The sequence below is a fragment of the Acartia tonsa genome, chromosome 4 (genome assembly GCF_053477335.1).
Source record: "Acartia tonsa isolate MP-2025a chromosome 4, ASM5347733v1, whole genome shotgun sequence".
Classification (NCBI taxonomy): Eukaryota; Metazoa; Arthropoda; class Copepoda; order Calanoida; family Acartiidae; genus Acartia; species Acartia tonsa.
Window position 1 is genome coordinate 25,832,949 of NC_137263.1, and position 21,806 is coordinate 25,854,754.

Below are 21,806 nucleotides of genomic sequence, written 5' to 3' on the forward strand. Positions count from 1 at the left end.
TTACACACACACCCACACACTGCTGATCACAGGTGAAAGGATGGTGTGGACAAAATTTGTATTTACAATTTTTCCTTATTTTGATGACTAAAATATTTTATCATGTTGAATTCAGGAACCTTCTCAAATTAGAAAAAAACGAAAATTAAAAGGTTTACCTTAATTAATGCTGTTATTTAATATTTGCTGCAATAATAAATTAAAATAAATCTTGAAAAATTTATCTGGGAAAATTATTGACAAATTGAAAGGATGAAACTGGAAGTAAGATTTCGACATAAGTGATTTGCTTGCGTTAGCTTAGACACCAAGGTCATGTTTTTAAACTTTTAAACCTTATAATCTACCAATGTTTTATGCTTATTTAGTAATTCTTTTTTTATTTTGGTTATTTTCCTTAATTATTTTAAACTATTACCTTTTTTACTTCAAAAATGGCATTTTTGTTGTAAATAAAACGTATTTTGAATCATAAATGTTACTATGCCATTTGTATCGGATCAAACATTATAATAATAGTTTCTTAAGGTTTTGTTTAGTTTTAGTTTCATAAGTTTCCTTGAAAATTATTTATCTACATTATTGTTTAAATTAATTAAGTTTTCTTATATGTAAATATAAACTTTTAAATGTCATTTTTGTTATCTTTACAATTTAATATTGTTGATGTTTAAGTTGTTTAATTTTTTCATTCAACAAAATTTCATAATTTTACCTATATTGTTCAAGAGGCAATTTAATCACAATGTTTTGTGTTAAAGATAGTTCTACAATTTAATCATATTCTACTGATATTTAGATACCTTTCATTTATAGTTAATTTTAATTGTTTCAGACATAAACTTGAATCCCAAAGTAAAATCATGTGATTATGATTAAATCAAAACAAAAACAGTGACATTTTCTTTAGAGAATTGAGAAAACTTTGTATTATAGTACATAGTATTATAGTATAATAGTACACCTAATAATGACAAACGCAGAGGCCCTTCTTCGGAAGGGCAAGCCTGGGGCGGCAGCGTTTGTTCAGGCAGAATGTATGGCAAACAAAGCTTCCCAGGTCAACCAATCCTCCTCAGGGGATGAGGTGCCCCAAACTCCTGTCCACTTGGAAGCACTATTGAATTATTTGCTAAATCCTCGGAGGGATATAGCTGACGAAGAAACTATAGACTGGTGCAAATGGTTGGTCGGCGGCGGTCAAAAGCCAGAAGATTTTTGTTCTAAAGGTAAAAGATAGATCATTTCTAAATTCCATCCATTAAAACTTCACCTCATATAGATAAATGGTATTTGATATTTTTGTAAATTCTTATTAGTAAGCAAATATTTGAACAAGTCTATAACGTGTTAATTTACTTTTTATTTAGGTAGGTAATCTTTTAGGTGTTGATTTTTATTATAATAGATTTCACTTAAAGTAGGAAGTTTAATTAAGCGGAGGCCTAAAGAACCATTTAATAAAAACAGCACAAAGAAATGGACCTAAAAGTTGCATCACTAAGACTTTGTTTTCAGTAATACAGGGTGGACCTAACAAGAAATGTTTCTATATTGTGGCTAACAAATCTGAGTCTAAACACTTTTTCTTCATATTTCATATCGTTAGATATATGATGATTTTAGATATTTAAACATTGCATTCCTAGACAAAATAATTATGAATTTTTTTTCAGTACAAGAATATAACAATACAAAGATGTGCGGCCTGGTGTGGACAGCAAACTTTGTTGCGTACCGGTGCAGCACATGTAGAATCTCTCAATGTATGTCTCTGTGTAGAGACTGTTTCCACAGTGGCAATCATATTGCTGAAGGACACGATTACAACATGTTTAAATCTCAAGCTGGTGGTGCCTGTGATTGTGGAGATGAATCTGTTATGCGCACATCCGGATTCTGTGTAAAGGTCAGTTTGAAAGATCACTTAAAAATTAATATGCATCTTCTAGTATTACCGACGGATCAAGTGAGTCATATACTGGATTCTTTTAAAATTATAGATGTATAATTATAAATATGTAATATTTTTGTAACGTACCTTTTTTGTGAATAATTTTCCAAATTAAAAATAATCCATTCATTACGTACCTACCTCTAATTCTGCTAATTAAATCATGAGATATTTTAAAATACTAGTTCTTCTTTACAATATCGTCTTTTTCAAGTTTTATCTCCATCAAGGACTTAAAACTGTTGGAATTTAATTTTTTCTATATTTCAGCATGGAAGCAATTCAAATAATTCCAAGGAGAATTCTTTGGTTCCCCCGGCTGAACTTATGTGTGTGGCAGAAAATATGCTTCCAAAAATGATACTTCGCCTGGTGCAGCATCTTAGGGAGAAAAGTGTGTCCAGCCAAGCGGACAGCCAGGGCGGCGGACCCAGCAGTAGCCGACAAGTTTCTCTCGATGATGCAGAAAAATTTCTTTCCTTACTCCATGAATTCTGTGATATGGGATCTGCCATGCGTGCAGTGATTATAACCTGTCTTATAAGTAACAAAATTTACACACACTTAACTCGTGACGTGCTAAACAGCGGCCAAGACTCTGAATATGTTAGTTTCATGCGCAAATCTACAGAAAAATATAGAAATGCCCTGGCAGGACTGCCAGGACCAGAACCTCCAACTAAATATTGTGAGTGTCCAGTTCTAAGTGCAGAACTTGTACACAACTCTTTTCTAGAGGAACTTTTATTTTGGACTGTTCGTTATGAATTTCCACAAAAGCTTGTTTGTTTGTTGTTAAATATGCTGCCAGACCAGCAGTATAAACATTTGTTTACTCGAGCCTTTGTAGTTCACTATTCACGTATGTCAACACTTTTAGACAAGTCTGGAATATATGACACTCTTTCAAATAGAGTTATTCACGTATCTGTGCAATTATTTAGCAATGAAGCCCTTGCCCTAAAGATGACTGAAAGCCTTCATCTGCTTCACATGATTGTGTTCTCAATAAAGAACATGATGTCCTCGGTCCTCACATTGAACACTTTGGGCGACGTTCAGCAGAATTATCACGAAGTTGTTGATTGTGGGGAGCACGTGATGAAAGACCACTGCTACTGGCCGCTTGTGTCAGATTTGAACAATATTTTGTCACATCCGTCAGTGTCGTACAAGTTTATGGAGGATGAAAAACAGCTGGCAATGTGGTTTGATTTCTTGCCCATGTTTCAGGTAAACCAGTTTATTTAATGATTGCAGAAAATACGATTATACCTTTAGAAAAATACTTTAAAATATTTGATAGAAAACAACCTATATTTTTTGCATCAAATAGTACACGAGTCTGTCTTAACTAGCTTAAAAAAACGTACGCAAATGGTTGTATTCTCTGTCAGATCATTATTCTTTATAGAATTAAAAAGTATGAAACTATTCGTTCAGGTATGCAGAATGCGATTTCGTCTCAGATAAATTCAATAATAAATGTTTCTGACTGTACTAGCGGCTGCGATCTTAGCCTATATGAGTTTTGTATTGAGTTAAAAAAAACCTAATATACATATATAAGGCTTCCCTGAATAAATCGGACTTGTCGTTTTCGAGATATTTTGCTCTAAACAAATACCTGATTACTTTAAAACATAGACAACATATTCTTTAACTCTCTTATTCTCTAATTTATATATTGCTTTCATTTCAGGGCATGAACGTTAACACACGTGAGATGCGCAACCATATTGAATTTGAGCCAAACACATACTACGCCTCATTCTCGGCAGAACTGGAGACGAGTGCCTCACCCATGTGGTCCCTGGTGTCACACCTCAAGGACGCCTCGACCCGTCACCTCACTCTGAATGTGATCCATCACTGCTTACGCGCCATCAAGCAATGGTTCGACGCAATATACTTCCTGTCCCCCGACCAATTGGACAGGTTTAAGATGTCGTTTCATCTACCTTTGCACAGATACTATGCGGTTTTCTTGAGACAGGTTGGTAGTCTTTACATCTAATGTCCCAGTTACTTTTTATGTTGTGGTCTTGAAATAGAAATTGTTTTGTTTTAAGCTCGACGTTTAGATTATCATCAGTAGAGTATACAGTTTCCCAGTTAAATTATATATTTAATGAAGGATTAAATAAGGTTAAGTAAAACCAAAAGAATGATGCGTCGGGGAATAGAGCTCATATCAAAGACATTCCCTAGTTAGATTTATCTTCGGTTCTTTTTATTACATTTAACACTAGATTCATAACGTCAACACCATGATAATCTATATCTCAACGAAGCTTACAACATACCTAAGATTTTAGCAATCACAAATTTAGCTTTAAATTAAAATTTTCAACCTTTCCAGGCTGTGAAGTACCAAGGATTCCAGTTGGATGAACTACTTCCAGACCCAAGAACTTTACATCTTATGATGATGCATCCACTCTCAGTTCAGGTTAGATATTTCACTTTTACAAGCACTGTAACTCTTCTTTAATAAAATATGCCTTCTTCAAATGCAATGAGTTGGTCGCATCGGGAAAGTTATTGAATTGAATTCTATTTCAATGAAATACATACCGTTCGCAATAAAGGTTTTTTTTATTGCAACCATCTCGTAATCAGTGAGCAAATGGTACTTAGAATTCGAATTTCCATCTGAAATTTTGCATGAGTAATCCTTGGTATTTTCCCTAAATCGAACAAAAAGTAACGGCTGGCGGCTCAGCTGTTTTGCCATTATTTTGTATCTATATAGTGGAAATTAGTCATGAAACCTATCTCCACATAATACTCTTTGCCACTCCAAAACGCTATCAAACGGTTTTAGACGGTAGCTGTTGGTGGTACTAGAAGTTTTAAAAATGGTTATTGCTTTAACATGAATTAAACAAAACATATGTTTTAAAAAGTTGATTCCTACGTAGTTGATGATGGATTTACCCTAAAAATAGGCAAAAAAAAAACGGCTAAACGGCTGAGCCGCCAGCCGTTACTTTTCCAACTTTTTGTTCAATTTAGGAAAAATAGACCTACCAAGGATTACTCATGCAAAAGTTCACATCGAAATTCGAATTCTAAGTGCCATTTGCTCACTGATTACGAGATGGTTGCATTAAAAAACTCCCCCTTAACTTTTTGCTACTTCTTAACATATCCTATTGCTTAAAAAAATACCAAAGATATTAAATTAATTATGCCATGGGCAGGCCAGGGGCGTATATTCTGCATGGGATACCCTGCTAAAGGGGGGGGGGGGTAAGGAAATTAACAGACCTTTAAGAATTTTTCCATTTTTCCCCCTCCTTGGGGAGAAACAACAAAAAAAACATGTTCGAGATCAACTGTTTTTAGTGGACTTGCTTAGTATTTACGTCGACTGTCCCCCCAATACAGATGAAATTAGAAATATTTTTTTTCGAATTAATTCAGTTGCTGGTTATAGTTAGGCTTGAATATTAAATATACCTTAATGTTTCAGGTTGCATTCCATGAAATCATTATGACACAGATGTGGGTCCGTAATGGACTTCAGATCCGTGGACAGGCCATGACTTACATCCAGTGCCACTTTGCCAACTCCATGGTGGATCCTGACCTGTTTCTGTTACAGATCTGTGCCACGAGGCTGGATCCTTCAGTTTTTCTCAAGACTATAATTGATAGGTAGTATTTTTTATTCACTGGCTTAATTGGTGTATAAATATTTATCCACTTATTTTCTATATTTTTAAAAATCCTAATGATACATAGATAAAGTAAATAGAGTTGTTGAAATTTAAGGTTTCAGAATTTGAATTTAAGATTTTTTGTGATTCATAACTATTGAAATATTTTTTTATATATATATTTTGGGTTTTTAAATTTGGATAACCTTTTTTAAACTCACGAATTTGTCTTAGATTCAACGTAAAGCAGTGGCTCTCACTTGGTAAGAACAAGAGGAAAGAAAGTTCCGATACTCTGGAACAAGAAAATGAAATTCCCATGATGGAGTCCATGCTCTTCTTCCTTGTCTCACTTCTCACATTGAGGACCAACTTGGGCTTGTCAGATCTGGTAAGTTTTGACAGCATACGTCTTAAAGCAAACTTTAAAAGTTTACCTTTATAAAACTCTTAATTAAAAAAAATTTAGGTATTACAGCATAAAATATACCTATCTATCTATAATACAAAGTAGAACGATGTTTGTTTGTCTGTCTGTTTGTTTGTTGTTGTTGTTGATGGTAGCCGTCAAGAGCTAGACTCGTCACTAAGTATACCAAGAAATTCTGCACATTTTTTAGGCTTTGTCCATAGATTAGTGGGGGTTAACCTTCGCTAACCGCTGAACCGATCGGGTTCTTCTTTACAGGGTAGCTTCTCATAGGTCCCGGGAAGGTTTATAACTATTTTCTTGGGGGGTGGGACACCCCTAACCCCCCCAAAAATGAAAAATACCCCCCCCCGAAAAAAAAAAAAATTTTTTTTTTAAATCTTAAACACGAAAAATTAGTTTGATAAAACCTCTTGTGGCAAAGCCCCTAGAGGCTAGGGGCAAAGCCGCTAGTCTATAATACAAAGTAGTACGATGTCTGTCTGTCTGTTTGTTTGTTTGTAGCGAAGGATCTCGCTAACCGCTGAACCGATCGGGTTCTCCTTTACAGGGTAGCTTCTTATAGGTCCCGGGAAGGTTTATAACTATTTTCTTGGGTGGTGGGACACCCCCAACCCCCCCAAAAATGAAAAATTATCCCCCCCCCAAAAAAAATTTCTTTTTAAAACTAAAATTAAAAAAGTAGGATCCACTACTCCCCCCCCCCCCAAAAAAAAAAAAAAAAAAAAAAAATCCCTCCCTCCTAAAAGAAATTTTTTTTTTAATGTTTCTTTTAAATCTAAAATACGAAAAATTGGTTTAATCAAACCTCTTGGGGCAAAGCCCTTAGTAGAGGCTAGAGGCGAAGCCGCTAGTATTTTATATTACGCATACCGCCAATTTGTATATTTTCAATATTTCAAATGATTTAGGAGAACTATGCTCAATTGTAAATACATATTTAGAGCTGCGCCTACCTAAAGTTAAGTTTATACCTAGGTAGTTATTTTAGTAATCTTTTCTTTCATCAGGAACTAACAAGACTTGAGATTATCACCCTTCTCTGCATTGAAGACAGGACCCACTCAACATTAACAGAAGCAATGCCAGAAAAGAATGGCAATGGAGTGTCCGACGATTTTGAAACAGTTCTCTCCGAGGTTGGCAGCTTTAGGGAGCCACAATTTGAAGCTGGCGGAGTGATGCAGCAGGGTATGTACGTGCCGAAGCCAGAAGTTTGGGAGACGATGTATGATCCTATTTACGTTCTCCTCAGAGGCGTTCACAGAAGAAATTTCCAGAATTCTTTTGATAGATTTATTGACTAGTAAGTATAATAAATATTTTATTTATTTCTTGTATTGCCAAAAAAATCCTTAAGACTAAGAGCATTATCATTTATGTATCAAATTACATCATTTCTCAGAGATATATAAACTGAATAAAAACGTTTGGGCTTTCAAATATTCCGCCATTTGTTTAGATTAACGCATATAGGTTTGTCCATGAAATAGAGTAAATCTATCTAGCTTTATATTTTAAAACGTCATTAAATGAAAAGCAATAATATTTAATTATTTTTAGTGTGCAAAGGTATGGAAAGTTGAACACATGCTCTGGAGAAAAGATAGGCACTCCCTTCCTACCCTGGAGGCTGCCTCCGCCATGTGACGAGAGCTTCACTGATCCCAGAGTTATTCTACATTCAAGGTTCTTATTATTTTTTTTTATAGAAAGAGAGAAGGGGGTGTTGCTGTGTTTATCCTGACTAACTTATTTTCACGTTTTTACAAATCATCAAAATTTGACAAATAGTGCAAGTAACTACCCATATGAATTGACAGTAGGTATTATTTTATCTATTTTGCTTTCCTTTTATTTGATACAATAATACAATTAAAGGCTTCTTAGATAACTTTAACTAATAGGAAGCTGAATTGAAATATCTATAGGTAAGTATCTTATTCTTGGCAACTAAAATACTGCCGAAATTAAAAATATAGATTTCTACGATTTTTTTAAATGCATTAGATAATTAAATTGAGAGACAGATATATTGATGAAATTTCATTTTTCATCGTAAAAAAACTAAAAATAAAATGATTTCGTACGTAGTATCAACCAAACTCACCATTTAAAAACTAAAAATAAAAATCTAGGAAAAAAGAGGAACCACAGATAATACCTAAATAGTGATGTATCTCAAAGGTTTTTAATTTGCATATAATAGGTCATTTTAAGTAAACAACACAAGTACAAAACCTTCATAAATATTATTATATTTAGGTTTTCTCATGGACTGATCTTTAACATGTTGTACAAGGCAGTTTATGGAGAGGGAGAGAACAAGGGTGAGGGAACAAATGAGCAGATACTGAGTCTTACTATCTTCTTATTAGAGTTGGCACTATCCTACCCACAGAAGAATTACTCGGGAAAGGTAAACTTAAAAATTGCCTAGTGAAGATTAATTAGGAATATTTGTTTTATTTGTTGGTTACCAATAAAATAGTTGTTGGCTATTATTTTAACTAGGGTTGGCAATCCGAATTCGGAATCCGCCCAATTTTTGGCCAATTTTGGAATCCGAATCTGGAATCCGTTTTTTTAATAGTGGATTCGGATTCTTAATTGGTAGGCTAAAATTAGCGTCTTGAGTTTTTTCTTTCAACTCCCCCTTTTTGAAGGCAAAGATTATCATCATTATATATATCTGTTAAAATCTGGTTCGATTCTCGGAGGTGAATTATAGAGAACTCCAAGAACATTGATTTTTATGACATATGTAGCAATTAAATTTTTAATTTTTTAAAAAGCCTTTTAAAATATTGCTAGAATCCGGAATCCGCGGAGAATCCGCCATTTTTTGGACGGATTCTTGTAAGAATCCAAATCTGGTCTAAAAATTTGACGATTTGCAATCCCTAATTTTAACGCGCGACAAATGACACCTTAAGTAAAAGGGCGTCATCTTTTCTGCTTTTCCGTAAAGGTAGAATGCTAAACTTTGGCATGGCAGTTACTTTAATGGGTGAAAAATAGCAACCGAATGCTCCGAAACTTGTTTGCCTTTCCTCGCCACATTAGACAATTTTGAATCATTTTGGACCAACTTTTTTTCCTAAATTATAATTCTAGCGTTCTTTTCCTGTTTTAAAAATATTAAAACACTGACCTGAACGGAAAAAAAGCAGAAAATTAATTTTCTCTAATATTTCCCTTCAATCAAAAGTTATTTGAACACGTTGTATTGGAATTGTTTAAAAGGATCATTTTTAAGTTTTCTATTTCATTCTGAAGTCATTAGTTTTCAGTAAAGTTTATCGTATTTTTACTTCAGGAGCTAGCTGTATCAACACCATGGCTGATAGTCCACGAACCTGTAGATCTTGACTACGACACCTGGTTCCCAACCAACTGGCTGTCGGCAAACCTACGCCACACAGTCACAGCAATATTCACCAACAAGCTGAGCTCAAATGACCGGCCAGGTGATGGCAGCGGGGCAGAAAGCATGGAGGTTGATCAGATATCAGATTCTGGGTCAAATGTTGGCAGTGACAGCACACCCTACTTTGTTGAAACCCCAAGCAGTGACATCAATGAGGCATCCTCGCCGCCAACCTTCCGTGAGCACCAGCAGCCGCCTATGCCGTTAACCGCCGGGTCACCAGTGGCCAATGAGAGCAGCTCCCGAGCCCTGCTACTCTATCCTGAAGGTGTGGTGGCGCCAATTCTCAGCGTGTGTCCGGTTGATCAACAAGAAGCTTCTGCTTCTAGCAGTGATGCTAGATTACCAGCTGCTATAGACCATATGCCTGGAAGTAGTGCTCATGAACAAAATCTTTTGGTTCATATTGACAACGACGGTGTCATGTCCCAGGATGAATCTGTTTTCCTTGGCCAGCAGCCTCAGATAGGCTCCAAGGCAATGGTGAATATAAATGAAAGCATTATAAGCTTGCTAATAAAGTTACACTCAAAGTTATCCGGGAAACCAGATTCTTACATACCTAAGAACGAGCGCGCCAAAATACCCAAACTAGCTCATTCTGTCACACAAGATTATCAAGAGTCTAGAATAGGTGATGCCTGCTTTTTTATAGAAAAGGTACTCGACAAAATTTACGAATTGGACTCTTCTTGTGAACATTCAATTAAGGTGACAAGAACCCACTTGTGGCCGAACCAACATGCTAGTGAAGCTGCCGAAGACATAGAACAGGAGAGAAACGAGGCTGAAGCGCGCCGACGCAAAGCTCAGGAGCGCAAGGAGAAAATAATGCGCGAATTTGCAGAAAGACAGCAACGATTCATGAAACAAACGAAGGAGAACGAGAATATTTCAGATCCAAATATTGATATTCAGCCCAAGACTGTTTTGAAATTGTATGACTGCGTGCATTGTCATCAGGCACAGCCCAGCACACCAGACAGACCCATGGGACTTGTTGTCCTACTCCAGGCCAGCTCTGTCCTAGGACACCAACACAAAGACAACAACCATCTAAATTTACCTGTTACCGAGGAAGAGCTACGTAATAAGCAGGAGAGGCAGGAAGACAGCTTAGGCACAACATCTATGCTTAGGGACAAGCTTTTGGCCTCTAGTTTTGACCAAAAGTCTTTTCTCTCCTCTGTAAATATTGGATGGCGTGGCGGAGTTTTTGTTGAGTCATGCGGCCACTATGTACATCTAGCCTGCCAGCATAGCTACATGCAGAGTCTGCGTGGCATGAATGCAGCTCAAATAAACGTTACCATTGCAGCTGAACGGGGAGAATATATGTGTCCTATGTGCAGACAGTTAGCTAACGGAGTGTTACCCATTCTCCCTGATCAAGTTGGACAGATTGTTCAGGCGACCTCTGAGTATCCTGTTGATATTGGTCATGAGATTACATCTATCTTGATGGAGCCTGCAATGGAGGCCATTAGTAATAATTCACCCATCATGATTGCCATGAACAGAATAATGGAGAGCCTAACGCAGACTTATTACAACCATAAACTTGTTTCGTCTGAATATGCAATAATGTTGTTTATTGGCAGTGTAGCTCGTACCAACTTGGAGTTGAACCTTATATCGCGAGGAGGAAGCTTGTTGACAGCAACAAACGTTACAGCATCACCAGTACCAACATCATCACGGCCAAGAGATTACATTCTTCCTTTGCTTCACATGTTGGGTGTGCACGCCAAGCGTCGCTTGCCCAAGCCTCTAGTTTCTGAATGGTGCCAAATATCCGGGTTGTGGAAAGAAGAACTAGATCCTTGCAACCTCATGGTCAGAGAGAATGATGTGCCTATGCTGCTGAGAGATCCGGTGGCTTTACTCATCAATTTTGTGCTTGCACTACCCATGCAGATTGATCCCATTTACTTTGTGTGTCTAGTAAGACAGCTGTATAACCTGTGTTGGATGCAGGCATGTCTTAAAGTGGCTGTTTTGCTACCGCAAGCTGTTAGACAGAAATTGCATGATGATTGGGATGCGAATGTTAAGCAAAACACAGATCCTCATCGTTACTTAAAAGTTGACACTGTGACATCTGCTATAGGTCTCCTATCCAGTTGCTTAGCATCCACAGGACTGGTTCATGATCAATCTGACGCTCAGTTGACTGAAACAGCTGCTGCACAACGCTTTACCAACCCCACCAGCATCACAATGGATGAACTGGAACAGCGAGTCCAGATAGAGTGTCTAAATTTTATGCGCATTGCCTCCCTGATGCGTCACTACACATACGAGGACACCATACCTGACGTGTGGGAGCCTGACTGGGAATTCACCAGGCTGGCTCAGTATCTGGGTATGGCAGATGTTGATATCAGCGGACGTGTAAGCTCTGGTCCATGTCTTGGCTGGCTGACAGCCCCGGCAAATCTCTGTTACAACTGGACACGGCAGTTGTATGCAAGTGCAGGGAAATCTCTGATTTCTATCAAGAAATTGGTGATGATGAACACATTGTGGAAGCAACCACAACTCTTGAGATTACCTAAAAACTATGATGCCATCTTTCAGGTACTTATGACATTTGCTTATTAATTTTAAATTCTTTTAAATATGCAGGTGATTAACGAAATCACATCAATAACAATACCTACTAAGTATAATTTTTTTTAATGAAAAAGATAATCTTAAAAACAGGAGATAATTAAAAAAATGAAAAATTTTTGTTAAGATTTACGCGGTGTGATATGTATTTCAGAGTTACGTGATATTACACTAGTCTAGCGGTTAATTTAGCCTATAAGCCTACTTTTGATATTTTTTTTATTTTATAGTTTTATTACAAACGCGAGTGTAGAAGTTGCAACTCTGTTCCAAAAGATCCCTCCATCTGTTTGTTGTGTGGTACCATGGTTTGTCTCAGAGAATCATGCTGTAAAAGTCCTTCTGAAGATGCAGGTTAGTCATGACACAAATATTGCAGTTAAATAGGGTGTACTTACACGGTCATAATAAGCAGATAGCCCAAGTGTTGTGAAGAGTATTAGTATTTTCAAATTAATATATAAAAAGTAATCTAATATAGGTACTTAAATATCTGAGGAGAAAAGTTGACTACTTTCGATAAAAGCTCAAAAATAAGGTTTTTATTCATAATAACGAAATTCAATAATACTATCAATAAATATTTGCAGCTGATCGTTTTGAGCACGAGGCGGTGAAGCACAGTTTAGTGTGCAACGCTGGTACAGCCCCATTCCTGGCGGTCAACTCTGCCACCATCATTGTCATCAGGGGCAAGAGGGCCTGCGTCTGGGGATCTATTTATCTGGACTCCTTTGGAGAGGAGGATAAAGAACTCAAGTAAGAAATTTGTTATACACATTACAGAAGGGTGAAAGAGATTAAGAATTAAATTTTCCTGCTGATGTTCTTAAGCTACAGAGAGGATCAAATTTTGTACTTTGCTGGAGACTGGCGGCTTAGATTTTTTAGATTCGTTCCTTTGGCGGTCATATTAAACGTCTTGTTCTGAATACAGCTATATTTTCTTTTTTTGTTTCTAAATTCCTAAAATTTTTATATACTTAGCACGAAAAGAAACAGGTTTTAATTAAAAACATTTAAATTTTCTTTGACATAAAATGAAATTATTTGTTTAGGAGAGGAAAGCCTTTGTTCTTGAGTATGGAGCGCTACCATTTCTTAGAGTCACAGTGGCTCACTCACAGATTTGATCATACCAATAGAAAATGGATTTGGCACAGAGATTCTTTGTAGTAACATACATGCAGTAAAAAAAACACAATAAAAAAAACTTATTCTTGTCAAATTTGGGTAAATAAATGAATGCCTAATGATATTAAAAAATTAAATTTTTCTGCTCTCGAACTGTTTTTTTTTATTACATGATTTAAGACTTGTAAAAATATATTTTTCTTTTTTTAACTCATAATTTTCAGGAGGCAATCAATGTTTTTAAAAAATTCTTAGAAGCAAATAAGTTTTCAATAATTACCAAATGATGCCGAATAGACTTGTGACACAAAATATTGTGAAGCAAAAATCTTAAATAAATCTAAAGAGACTGACGGTGTATATTAATCAAACCTAAATTTTTTTGTGTTTGTTGTATATTATTTTAGCTATGGAAGTGGCATTCAACATTATTTAGTTTAGCCCAGCTTAATTAATCATTTTTTTTATCAAAGGGATTGTTCCAATGAGAGGATTTAGTTTTAATTTATTTAATCCATGATTTTTCTTCTCTAAAGAAAGTTAACGTACCTTTTGGTAAGTATGTAGTTTTTAAAATTGTAATATTATGTTCATTGTAAAATTAGCATATTTTTTATTTCTGTTAAAAATATAAATACCTAGACATTTAAGGAACATACGCTATTCATCAAAGCTCGATAGTTTTCCCCTCATGGAACAACCCCTATTTACAGATCCAAATAGACTAAATGCCAACTTCCAGCTAAACATTTATTGTAAATGATAGAACAAATTTTGGTCTAACCACAAAATTTAATGTGATCAATAGAATATTTTATCATTTCTTTTGTTATTTTGTGAAAGGCTTTACAGGATAGGTACTTAATTTTATTATTAAGATGCTTCCTATCTTGTAGAGCCTTTAGTTTTTCATAAATTGTCAGAAAAGTTATATATCTAAAGAATTCATTTTTTCTTACATTATTGCATCAATTACCTAAGGAGTTCATATTCATTATTGTTTATAAGCTTTTAGTAGTTTTTAGTTTTCATGAAATCTCAGATATTGGTGTAAGGGAATAATTTTATCAACTATTTAACATTTTCCTAAATTAATGGTATCTACTATCATATGATTTATAAAAAGTAAAAAGTCCTACTTAAGGTTTTAATTGTTATTTTTTTAACAAGAAATTTATATATAATATGTTTTTTCATCTACAGATATTGTACGTATATTATGAAGAAAAACAGCTTAATATTTGATTTAAATTTCAAACTAAACTAAACTTAACTATATTGACATTCAAAGAATTTTAGAAATACTGAGGAAGGTATGCGAGTTGCACCGTAGTACGTTTTTTTTCTAACGCCAAATAATCTGAAATAGTAAAGGCTCAGAAGTGCATCACAGTTACCGCGAAGCTTAAGCTAAATTCTTTCTGTGGAATTTGGCGCCCTAACTATTTTATGTTATTTGTTCACTGATAATATAGGTCCTGCGGCCTGCCATTTGGCGGCTTACATTCTTTAAAGTAAAATGTTATTATTTATCGCATCGTTTTATAGACATCTTTCCGTGGTTATGAAAATAAAAAAAATTAAGTTTAATTGCAGTTTAGTGAGCCCCGAGGTGCCGAATGCTCGGGTTAAGAAAGCTGTTCAAATATATAAAGATTTTTATTTTAATATTCGTGGAAAATTGTCTGTAAAATTATGCTATACATAAGGCTAAAAACTGACTCTAATCCAGCTGATATAAATCTATTTATAAGTCATGCTGGAAAATACTTTTCTTCGTATTTCAAACTTGATTCCTAAATTCTTTCAAGTAGAGAACAACATTTTTATTTCAATGGTACATAGAATTAACAGGAAAGCATTTATAGGAAATAAAATATGGTTTGATAATTTTATATTATTATTGATGCATGAAATCTGAATGTTTATGTATGCAGTGCTTCTATGCTTTGACTTGCAATATAAACACATTTGTTGCACAGCGCTCGTGGACTTTATTTTATAGTGAAACTCCATTCTCTACCAAAACATTTTTTTTAATTAATCATTTATAATGCTTGATAATTTCATTAAAATTTATATGTTATAATGAATTGTTTATATGAAAAATTATCTTATTTTCTTCTCTAGAACTCTCAATATATATATTATATCTTTTTTCAAAAATAGGTTGATTATAATGGCATTAATTTTTTGAAATAATAAATTGCTTACAATTGTATAATTTTTTTTTTATAAATCCTTATGAAAAGTAGCTGGATGTCAGGTGTTATATCGATAGTTAGTAAAGGGGATCTGATTTAAATATGCATTCTTTAAGAAACAAAGATGCATTTTTAAAAGCATGATAATTGAGGTCTGAAATATTGCGTATGACCGCGTACTACTTTGATATTCTGCATTTTCCCTGCTACCATCGGCATCTCTTCCTCCGCAACCCCCCCCCCCCCCCCCATTAAAGAAAGGATCCAACTCCACCCTAGTGAACTGCGGTGCAAACTAGAATATATGGTTAGAATTCATAGTTGTACCTGAACCAGTGGCGTGCACCTGAAAATTTTGACCATCCTCCTCCTTTAACCAAAATGAAGATGGTTGTGATTTTTTGGGGTAATAAGGGGGGGGGGGTTTAATGCAACCATCTCGTAATCAATGTATAAATGGCACTTAGAATTCGAATTTCGATCTGAAATTTTGCATGAGTAATCCTTGGTAGGTCTAATTTCCCTAAATCGAACAAAAAGTTGTAAAAGTAACGGCTGGCAGCTGGCGGCTCAGCCGTTTTTTGCCTATTTTCAGGGCAAATTCATCATTAATTACGTAGGAATCAACTTTTAAAAACATATTTTTGGTTTAATTTATGTTAAATGATAGCAATAACCATTTTTTAAATTTCTAGTACCAGCTGCTAAACGGCTAAAACCGGCTGAAAACGGCTGGGAGCTGCAAAGAGTATGAAGAGTAGATAGGGCATGTGACATGTCTAGGGGTAGGTTTTCATGGTTGCTGAGCTCAAAAATGCTACCAAAAATATTGGCAGCCCATCCATATGGCAGCTGGGTAACAGCTGCAGCTCAGCTGGTAGCGGCCAAGAGTAGAATGAGTAGATAGGGCTTGTAACGTGTCTAGGGGTAGGTTTTTATGGGTGCTGAGCTCAAAAATACTACCATAAATAGTGGCAGCTGGGTAACGGCCGCTGCTCAGCTGGGAGCGGCCAAGAGTAGAATGTGTAGATAGGGCTTGTGATGTGTCTAGGGGTAGGTTTTTATGGGTGCTGAGCTCAAAAATACTACCAAAAATAGTGGCCGCCCATCCATATGGCAGCTGGGTAACAGCTGCAGCTCACCTTGGAGCAGCCAAGAGTAGAAAGAGTAGATAGGGCTTGTGACATGTCTAGGGGTGGATTTTTAAGGGTGCTGAGCCCAAAAATAGTGGCGGCCCATCCATATGGCAGCTGGGTAACAGCTGCAGCTCAGCTGGGAGCGGACAAGAGTAGAATGAGTAGATAGGGCTTTTGACATGTCAAGGGGTAGGTTTTTAGGGGTGCTGAGATCAAAAATACTACCAAAAATAGTGGCCGCCATATGGCAGCTGGGTAACGGCTGCAGCTCACCTTGGAGCGGCCAAGAGTAGAATAAGTAGATAGGACTTGTGACGTGTCTAGGGGTAGGTTTTTAGGAGTGCTGAGCTCAAAAATGCTACCAAACATAGTGGCGGCCCATCCATATGGCAGCTGGGTAACAGCTGCAGCTCAGCTGGGAGCGGACAAGAGTAGAATGAGTAGATAGGGCTTTTGACGTGTCTAGGGGTAGGTTTTTAGGGGTGCTGAGATCAAAAATACTACCAAAAATAGTGGCCGCCATATGGCAGCTGGGTAACGGCTGCAGCTCACCTTGGAGCGGCCAAGAGTAGAAAAAGTAGATAGGACTTGTGACGTGTCTAGGGGTAGGCTTTTATGGTTGCTTAGCTCAAAAATACTACCAAAAATTGTGGCTGCCCATCCATATGGCAGCTGGGTAACAGATTTTTTATTTTTGGGAGTAATGTATTAATGTGCTTTGCACCTATTAAAACTTACACCTCTTTGACACATCACAAGCTATGTCTTAAACTGTTTTTAACCTATTTTGAAAGGTATATCAAAATATACTCTTGGCCGCTCCCAGCTTAGATGCAGCTGTTACCCAGCTGCCATATTGATAGGCGGCCACTATTTTTGATAGTATTTTTGAGCTAAGCACCCATTAAAACCTATCCCTAGACACCTCATAAGCGCTATGTACTCATTCTACTCTTGGCCGCTCCCAGCTGAGCTGTAGCTTTTACACAGCTGCCATGTGGATAAGCCGCCACTATTTTTGGTAGTATTTTTAGGCTCAGCACCCCCAAAAACCTACCCCTAGACATGTCACAAGCCCTATTTACTCATTCTACTCTTGGCCACTCCAAGGTGAGCTGCGGCTGTTACCCAGCTGCCATATGGATGAGCTGCCACTATTTTTGGTAGTATTTTTGAGCTCAGCACCCATAAAAACCTACCCCTAGACATGTCACAAGCCCTATCTACCCATTCTACTCTTGGCCGCTACCAGCTGAGCTGCAGCTGATACCCAGCTGCTATATGGATGGGCGGCCACTATTTTTGGTAGTATATATGAGCTCAGCACCCCTAAAAACCTACCCCTAGACACGTCACAAGCCCTATCTACTCATTCTACTCTTGGCTGCTCCCAGCTGAGCAGCGGCCGTTACCCAGCTGCCATATGGATGAGCTGCCACTATTTTTGGTAGTATTTTTGAGCTTAGCACCAATAAAAACCTACCCCTAGACATGTCACAAGCCCTATCTACCCATTCTACTCTTGGCCGCTACCAGCTGAGCTGCAGCTGTTACCCAGCTGCTATATGGATAGGCTGCCACTTTTTTTGGTAGCATTTTTGAGCTCAGCAACCATAAAAACCTACCCTTAGACATGTCACATGCCATATCAACTCTTCATGCTCTTGGCAGCTCCCAGCCGTTTTCAGCCGGTTCTAGCCGTTTAGCAGCTGGTACTAGAAATTTAGAAAATGGTTACCTATTGCTATCATTTAACATGAATTAAACCAAAAATATGTTTTAAAAAGTTGATTCCTACGTAATTAATGATGAATTTGCCCTGAAAATAGGCAAAAAAAACGGCTAAACGGCTGAGCCGCCAGCTGCCAGCCGTTACTTTTCCAACTTTTTATTTGATTTAGGGAAAATAGACTTACCAAGGATTACTCATGCAAAATTTCAGATCGAAATTCGAATTCTAAGTGCCATTTATACATTGATTACGAGATGGTTGCATTAAAAACCCCCCCCCTTTTATTTATGTTAGTGGGTGGATGGTACTCCTTTTACAGTAATTTTAGAAGTTAAGCAAACTTTATAATCATTTCTATCGAATAGAATGACCGTGTGTTTAATTATAACATAATTAATTTACTTTTTAAAAGAACAATTTTACATATATTATATACCAATTAACATGATTTTTGGAATAGTGATCTTTAGGACGATTAGGTATATTTCGTCTCTATAACAGTCTTAAAATTTAAGAGTTTCCTTGTAAAACATGGTAAGTATATGTTTATACGAAATTTTCGAATTTTGAATTTAAGTTGCTTCTCAAAATTATTAATATTCATTTGCCTGACATGTTTAGCTTTGATTTTTTGAGATTTACATTTAGTCTTTGACCGCTGCTGTGTAAGTGTCCATTCTTGCTAACATGGAAATTTTAGAAATTTGTTATACTTATTAATTTCGCATATGAAAATGTAATGTTTGAGAGAAAACACTGAAATATAATCCTATAAACCAAGAAAATGTCATTATATTTTATGAGCCATTTCCTTCACATATCCTACAACCGTTAGATCCATTTATGGTAGTCGTCATACTCATAACTTTTAAGGTTTTAACATATCAGTTTAGTTCACAAATAAACAAGGATGACAACATCCATTAAAGAGAAGCTCTGAAACAGTGGGACAAACGAACATTAACACTTGTAGAGTGTCAGAACTGAATAATCAGAATATAAATGTATAAAAGTCGAAAAAAATGTAAGTAAATTTGATGAAAAATTGCCTAAATACAGGATAATATTTACGGACATACTTACATTTTTAGGACTTGATAGAGATTCTTCTTTTATACCATTGTACTTTGTTGTCCTAGAAAACAGTATTCCAAACTCAGATCTAAATTTTATCACATAAAAAAAATTATTTAAAAAGTTAAAAATCAACATGATTAAAACAGATGTACGGACAATGACATTCTGGTAACGATTATAGAGTTGCAACGATTTTAAAATCGTACCTAACTACTACAGGAATCACCATGAAAAGTTTTAATTAGAAAGGACAATTCTAACATGTCTAAATAAATTTTAAAAAGCTATCCGTTCTGGACGTACGGACGGACCGACCGAAATTATAGAACAGCTTTGCTTTTAACAAGTATGATAACATTCATATGTAGCAGAGCACATAAATTTGTAAAGATCTAACACAGTATCAAGTAAATTTTTAGACAGCAAATGTGAATCACAGTTATATGGAGATGCTCAACAATAATAAAAATCCGGGTATAGTCCCTTTCGTAACATCGCACCTTATGGGGCGATTCTTCGTATTTTTCACAGTAGCTTTTCGCCTATTTCTAGCCCCTGCCGGGGGCTCTAGCCCTGTGGGGCAATCACCTAACCCAATATAACCTAACCTATATAAAAAGCCATTTTAAAAATACGACGAATCGCCCCTTATGGGGCGATGTTACGAAAGGGACTATTCCCAAAAATCCTTTAAAAATAAATTAATTTAATCATTAAGTCCTTGTAAATATTTTCAAATATAGCATGTCGATATCATGTCAGCTATAGTCGATATAAACCACTAAAATTAGCATAATTACAGAATGTCACAAGTTTTGGCAGGGCTCGCTTTAAAATGCGAATTTTAAAAAATTTAACGTTCTATCTATAATACAGGCTAAGTGAAGTGGGAAAAAAATAAAGAATTCATTGGCTTGCTTCCGATATCTTAAGGAATTTGATGTAATGCTATTAAGTCAATATGGATGCCTCATAAGTGATATACAGTCGACATAATCAATTGAAATAGCATATCGACAGATTGTCACAAGCTTCGACAGTGCTCTTTGAACAAAGGAAACTTTTAAAAATTCAAAGTTGTATCTTAAATAGAAGCTGACTAAATTAAAGGCAAAACCCTACAGATCTTCCTAGGCTCGACTACGATATTTTAAGTGATTGAATAATTTTATTAAATGTGATTCAAGCTTATGTCTCTAATCTTTAATTCTCTTGTATTTGAAGTACCTAAAGGAAATACACTCAGTTGCGAAAAATTGGCAATTCAATCTTTTTGAATGGCCGCTTCTAGCAGATATGTTAGGAGATTATTGGTTGGTCACCATAATAATAACATAGAACGTTATGTTAGACCTGTCCAGTATAAGTATAGTCATTCTTTTTAATTGTCAGTGTTGCAAAAAATTATAGAGAATACGTAGATATTGTGAGAGATTTTCGCATACCCTGATAAAATGTTTTCGGTTCTGCGAATTTTTATAAGTGCGAAGGTGCCCATATCTCCATGCTCTGAAGAAACTTGGACAGATCTAATGGAAGGTACAGAAACCAGGTTATCTGTCTATACTAACTATCTATCATCGTTTATATTCAACATTAACTTACAAAGTAGGTCACCAGTCATTCTTTTGAAAAGTGGGCATTTTTATTTATCAAAACCATTTATATAGATTAAGGTTTGTTTTATAGAAATTTCCATCCGTGTTTTTCGTTATTGAATCACCGATAAAAGCTTATCATAACAGGAAGATCGGAATCATCTTACTCCCAGAAATAGCCTGTAACCTGATAAATGAAATGTATCAAATTATTTAGTTTCAAAACATGACAATTCCTTCTTTATCTATATACACTGAAAATCGTCAATAATTTGTCTTAGATTTTCTTTAACTTTTTTGTTGAAAAGCTGATCATTTGTCAACGACGCGACAAGAAAACCATTTTGCCTTCCTTATTTATTTGTACGAAATATGTCATTTCTCTTGTGCTTTAGTAAATTACAGCTTGCTGTATTTGATGTTAATAAAGAATATACGTACCACAACAGCATGCTATAATTGTAATTAATGAATAAAACAATACAAAGATCTGTTATTGAACTGGCGAAAATTTGAAGGAAAATTGTTTGTTTTTCTATTGACACTCACTTTCATTTCTTAATATCATTCGCTGTTTTTTTTTTTTTTTGAAAAAAAAATCATTTTGACTTGCTTAATAGATGTAGGTAAAATAGTTATTGATCTATTAGCATATCCCTGGCATTGGTCAGTGTCATTGGTTGATGATCATGCAAACTTGTTTATTTCTCACTAATTAGAGAAAATTTTACTCTTGTATTCTTCTTTTCCATCTTACTCTACTCATTTTCTTTCTCACTTTCCCTCTCTCCCTCTCTTCTTCTTCTAGTGAACTCTCTCACTTTGAATTAGTT

The 21,806-nt window shown here is 35.7% G+C and overlaps 2 protein-coding genes across 11 annotated transcripts in view; both read left to right on the forward strand.

Annotated features, from left to right (window-relative positions):
• The window catches only part of LOC145316572 (uncharacterized), a 257,683-nt gene that overhangs the window by 20,127 nt on the left and 215,750 nt on the right, over positions 1-21,806 (forward strand). The window lies entirely within an intron of this gene.
• Ubr3 (Ubr3 ubiquitin ligase) lies at positions 286-15,447 on the forward strand. Of its 7 annotated transcripts, XR_013878572.1 has the most exons (16): positions 286-1,229; positions 1,677-1,909; positions 2,225-3,187; positions 3,657-3,950; positions 4,317-4,406; positions 5,433-5,617; positions 5,854-6,010; positions 7,060-7,355; positions 7,613-7,738; positions 8,315-8,468; positions 9,369-12,059; positions 12,323-12,446; positions 12,683-12,851; positions 13,151-13,325; positions 13,482-13,661; positions 13,969-14,097. XR_013878572.1 is itself a non-coding variant. In XM_080157140.1 (14 exons), the coding sequence occupies exons 1-14, from the start codon at positions 971-973 to the stop codon at positions 13,266-13,268; spliced, it is 5,859 nt and encodes a 1,952-aa protein (XP_080013266.1). In that variant the 5' UTR covers positions 286-970; the 3' UTR covers positions 13,269-14,209. The 7 variants fall into 7 exon arrangements, 1 of the variants encoding a protein (XP_080013266.1); XR_013878570.1 differs by having other exon boundaries at positions 13,151-13,661; positions 13,969-15,447; XR_013878571.1 differs by lacking the exon at positions 13,969-14,097 and having other exon boundaries at positions 13,482-13,802.

Coding starts and splice junctions, on each gene's coding strand:
- Ubr3 (XM_080157140.1), top strand. CDS start 971: ATGACAAACGCAGAGGCCCTTCTTCGGAAGGGCAAGCCTGGGGCGGCA. Junction 7,356..7,612: donor TTTGATAGATTTATTGACTA/GTAAGTATAATA, acceptor AATTATTTTTAG/TGTGCAAAGGTATGGAAAGT. Junction 8,469..9,368: donor AGAAGAATTACTCGGGAAAG/GTAAACTTAAAA, acceptor TTTTTACTTCAG/GAGCTAGCTGTATCAACACC.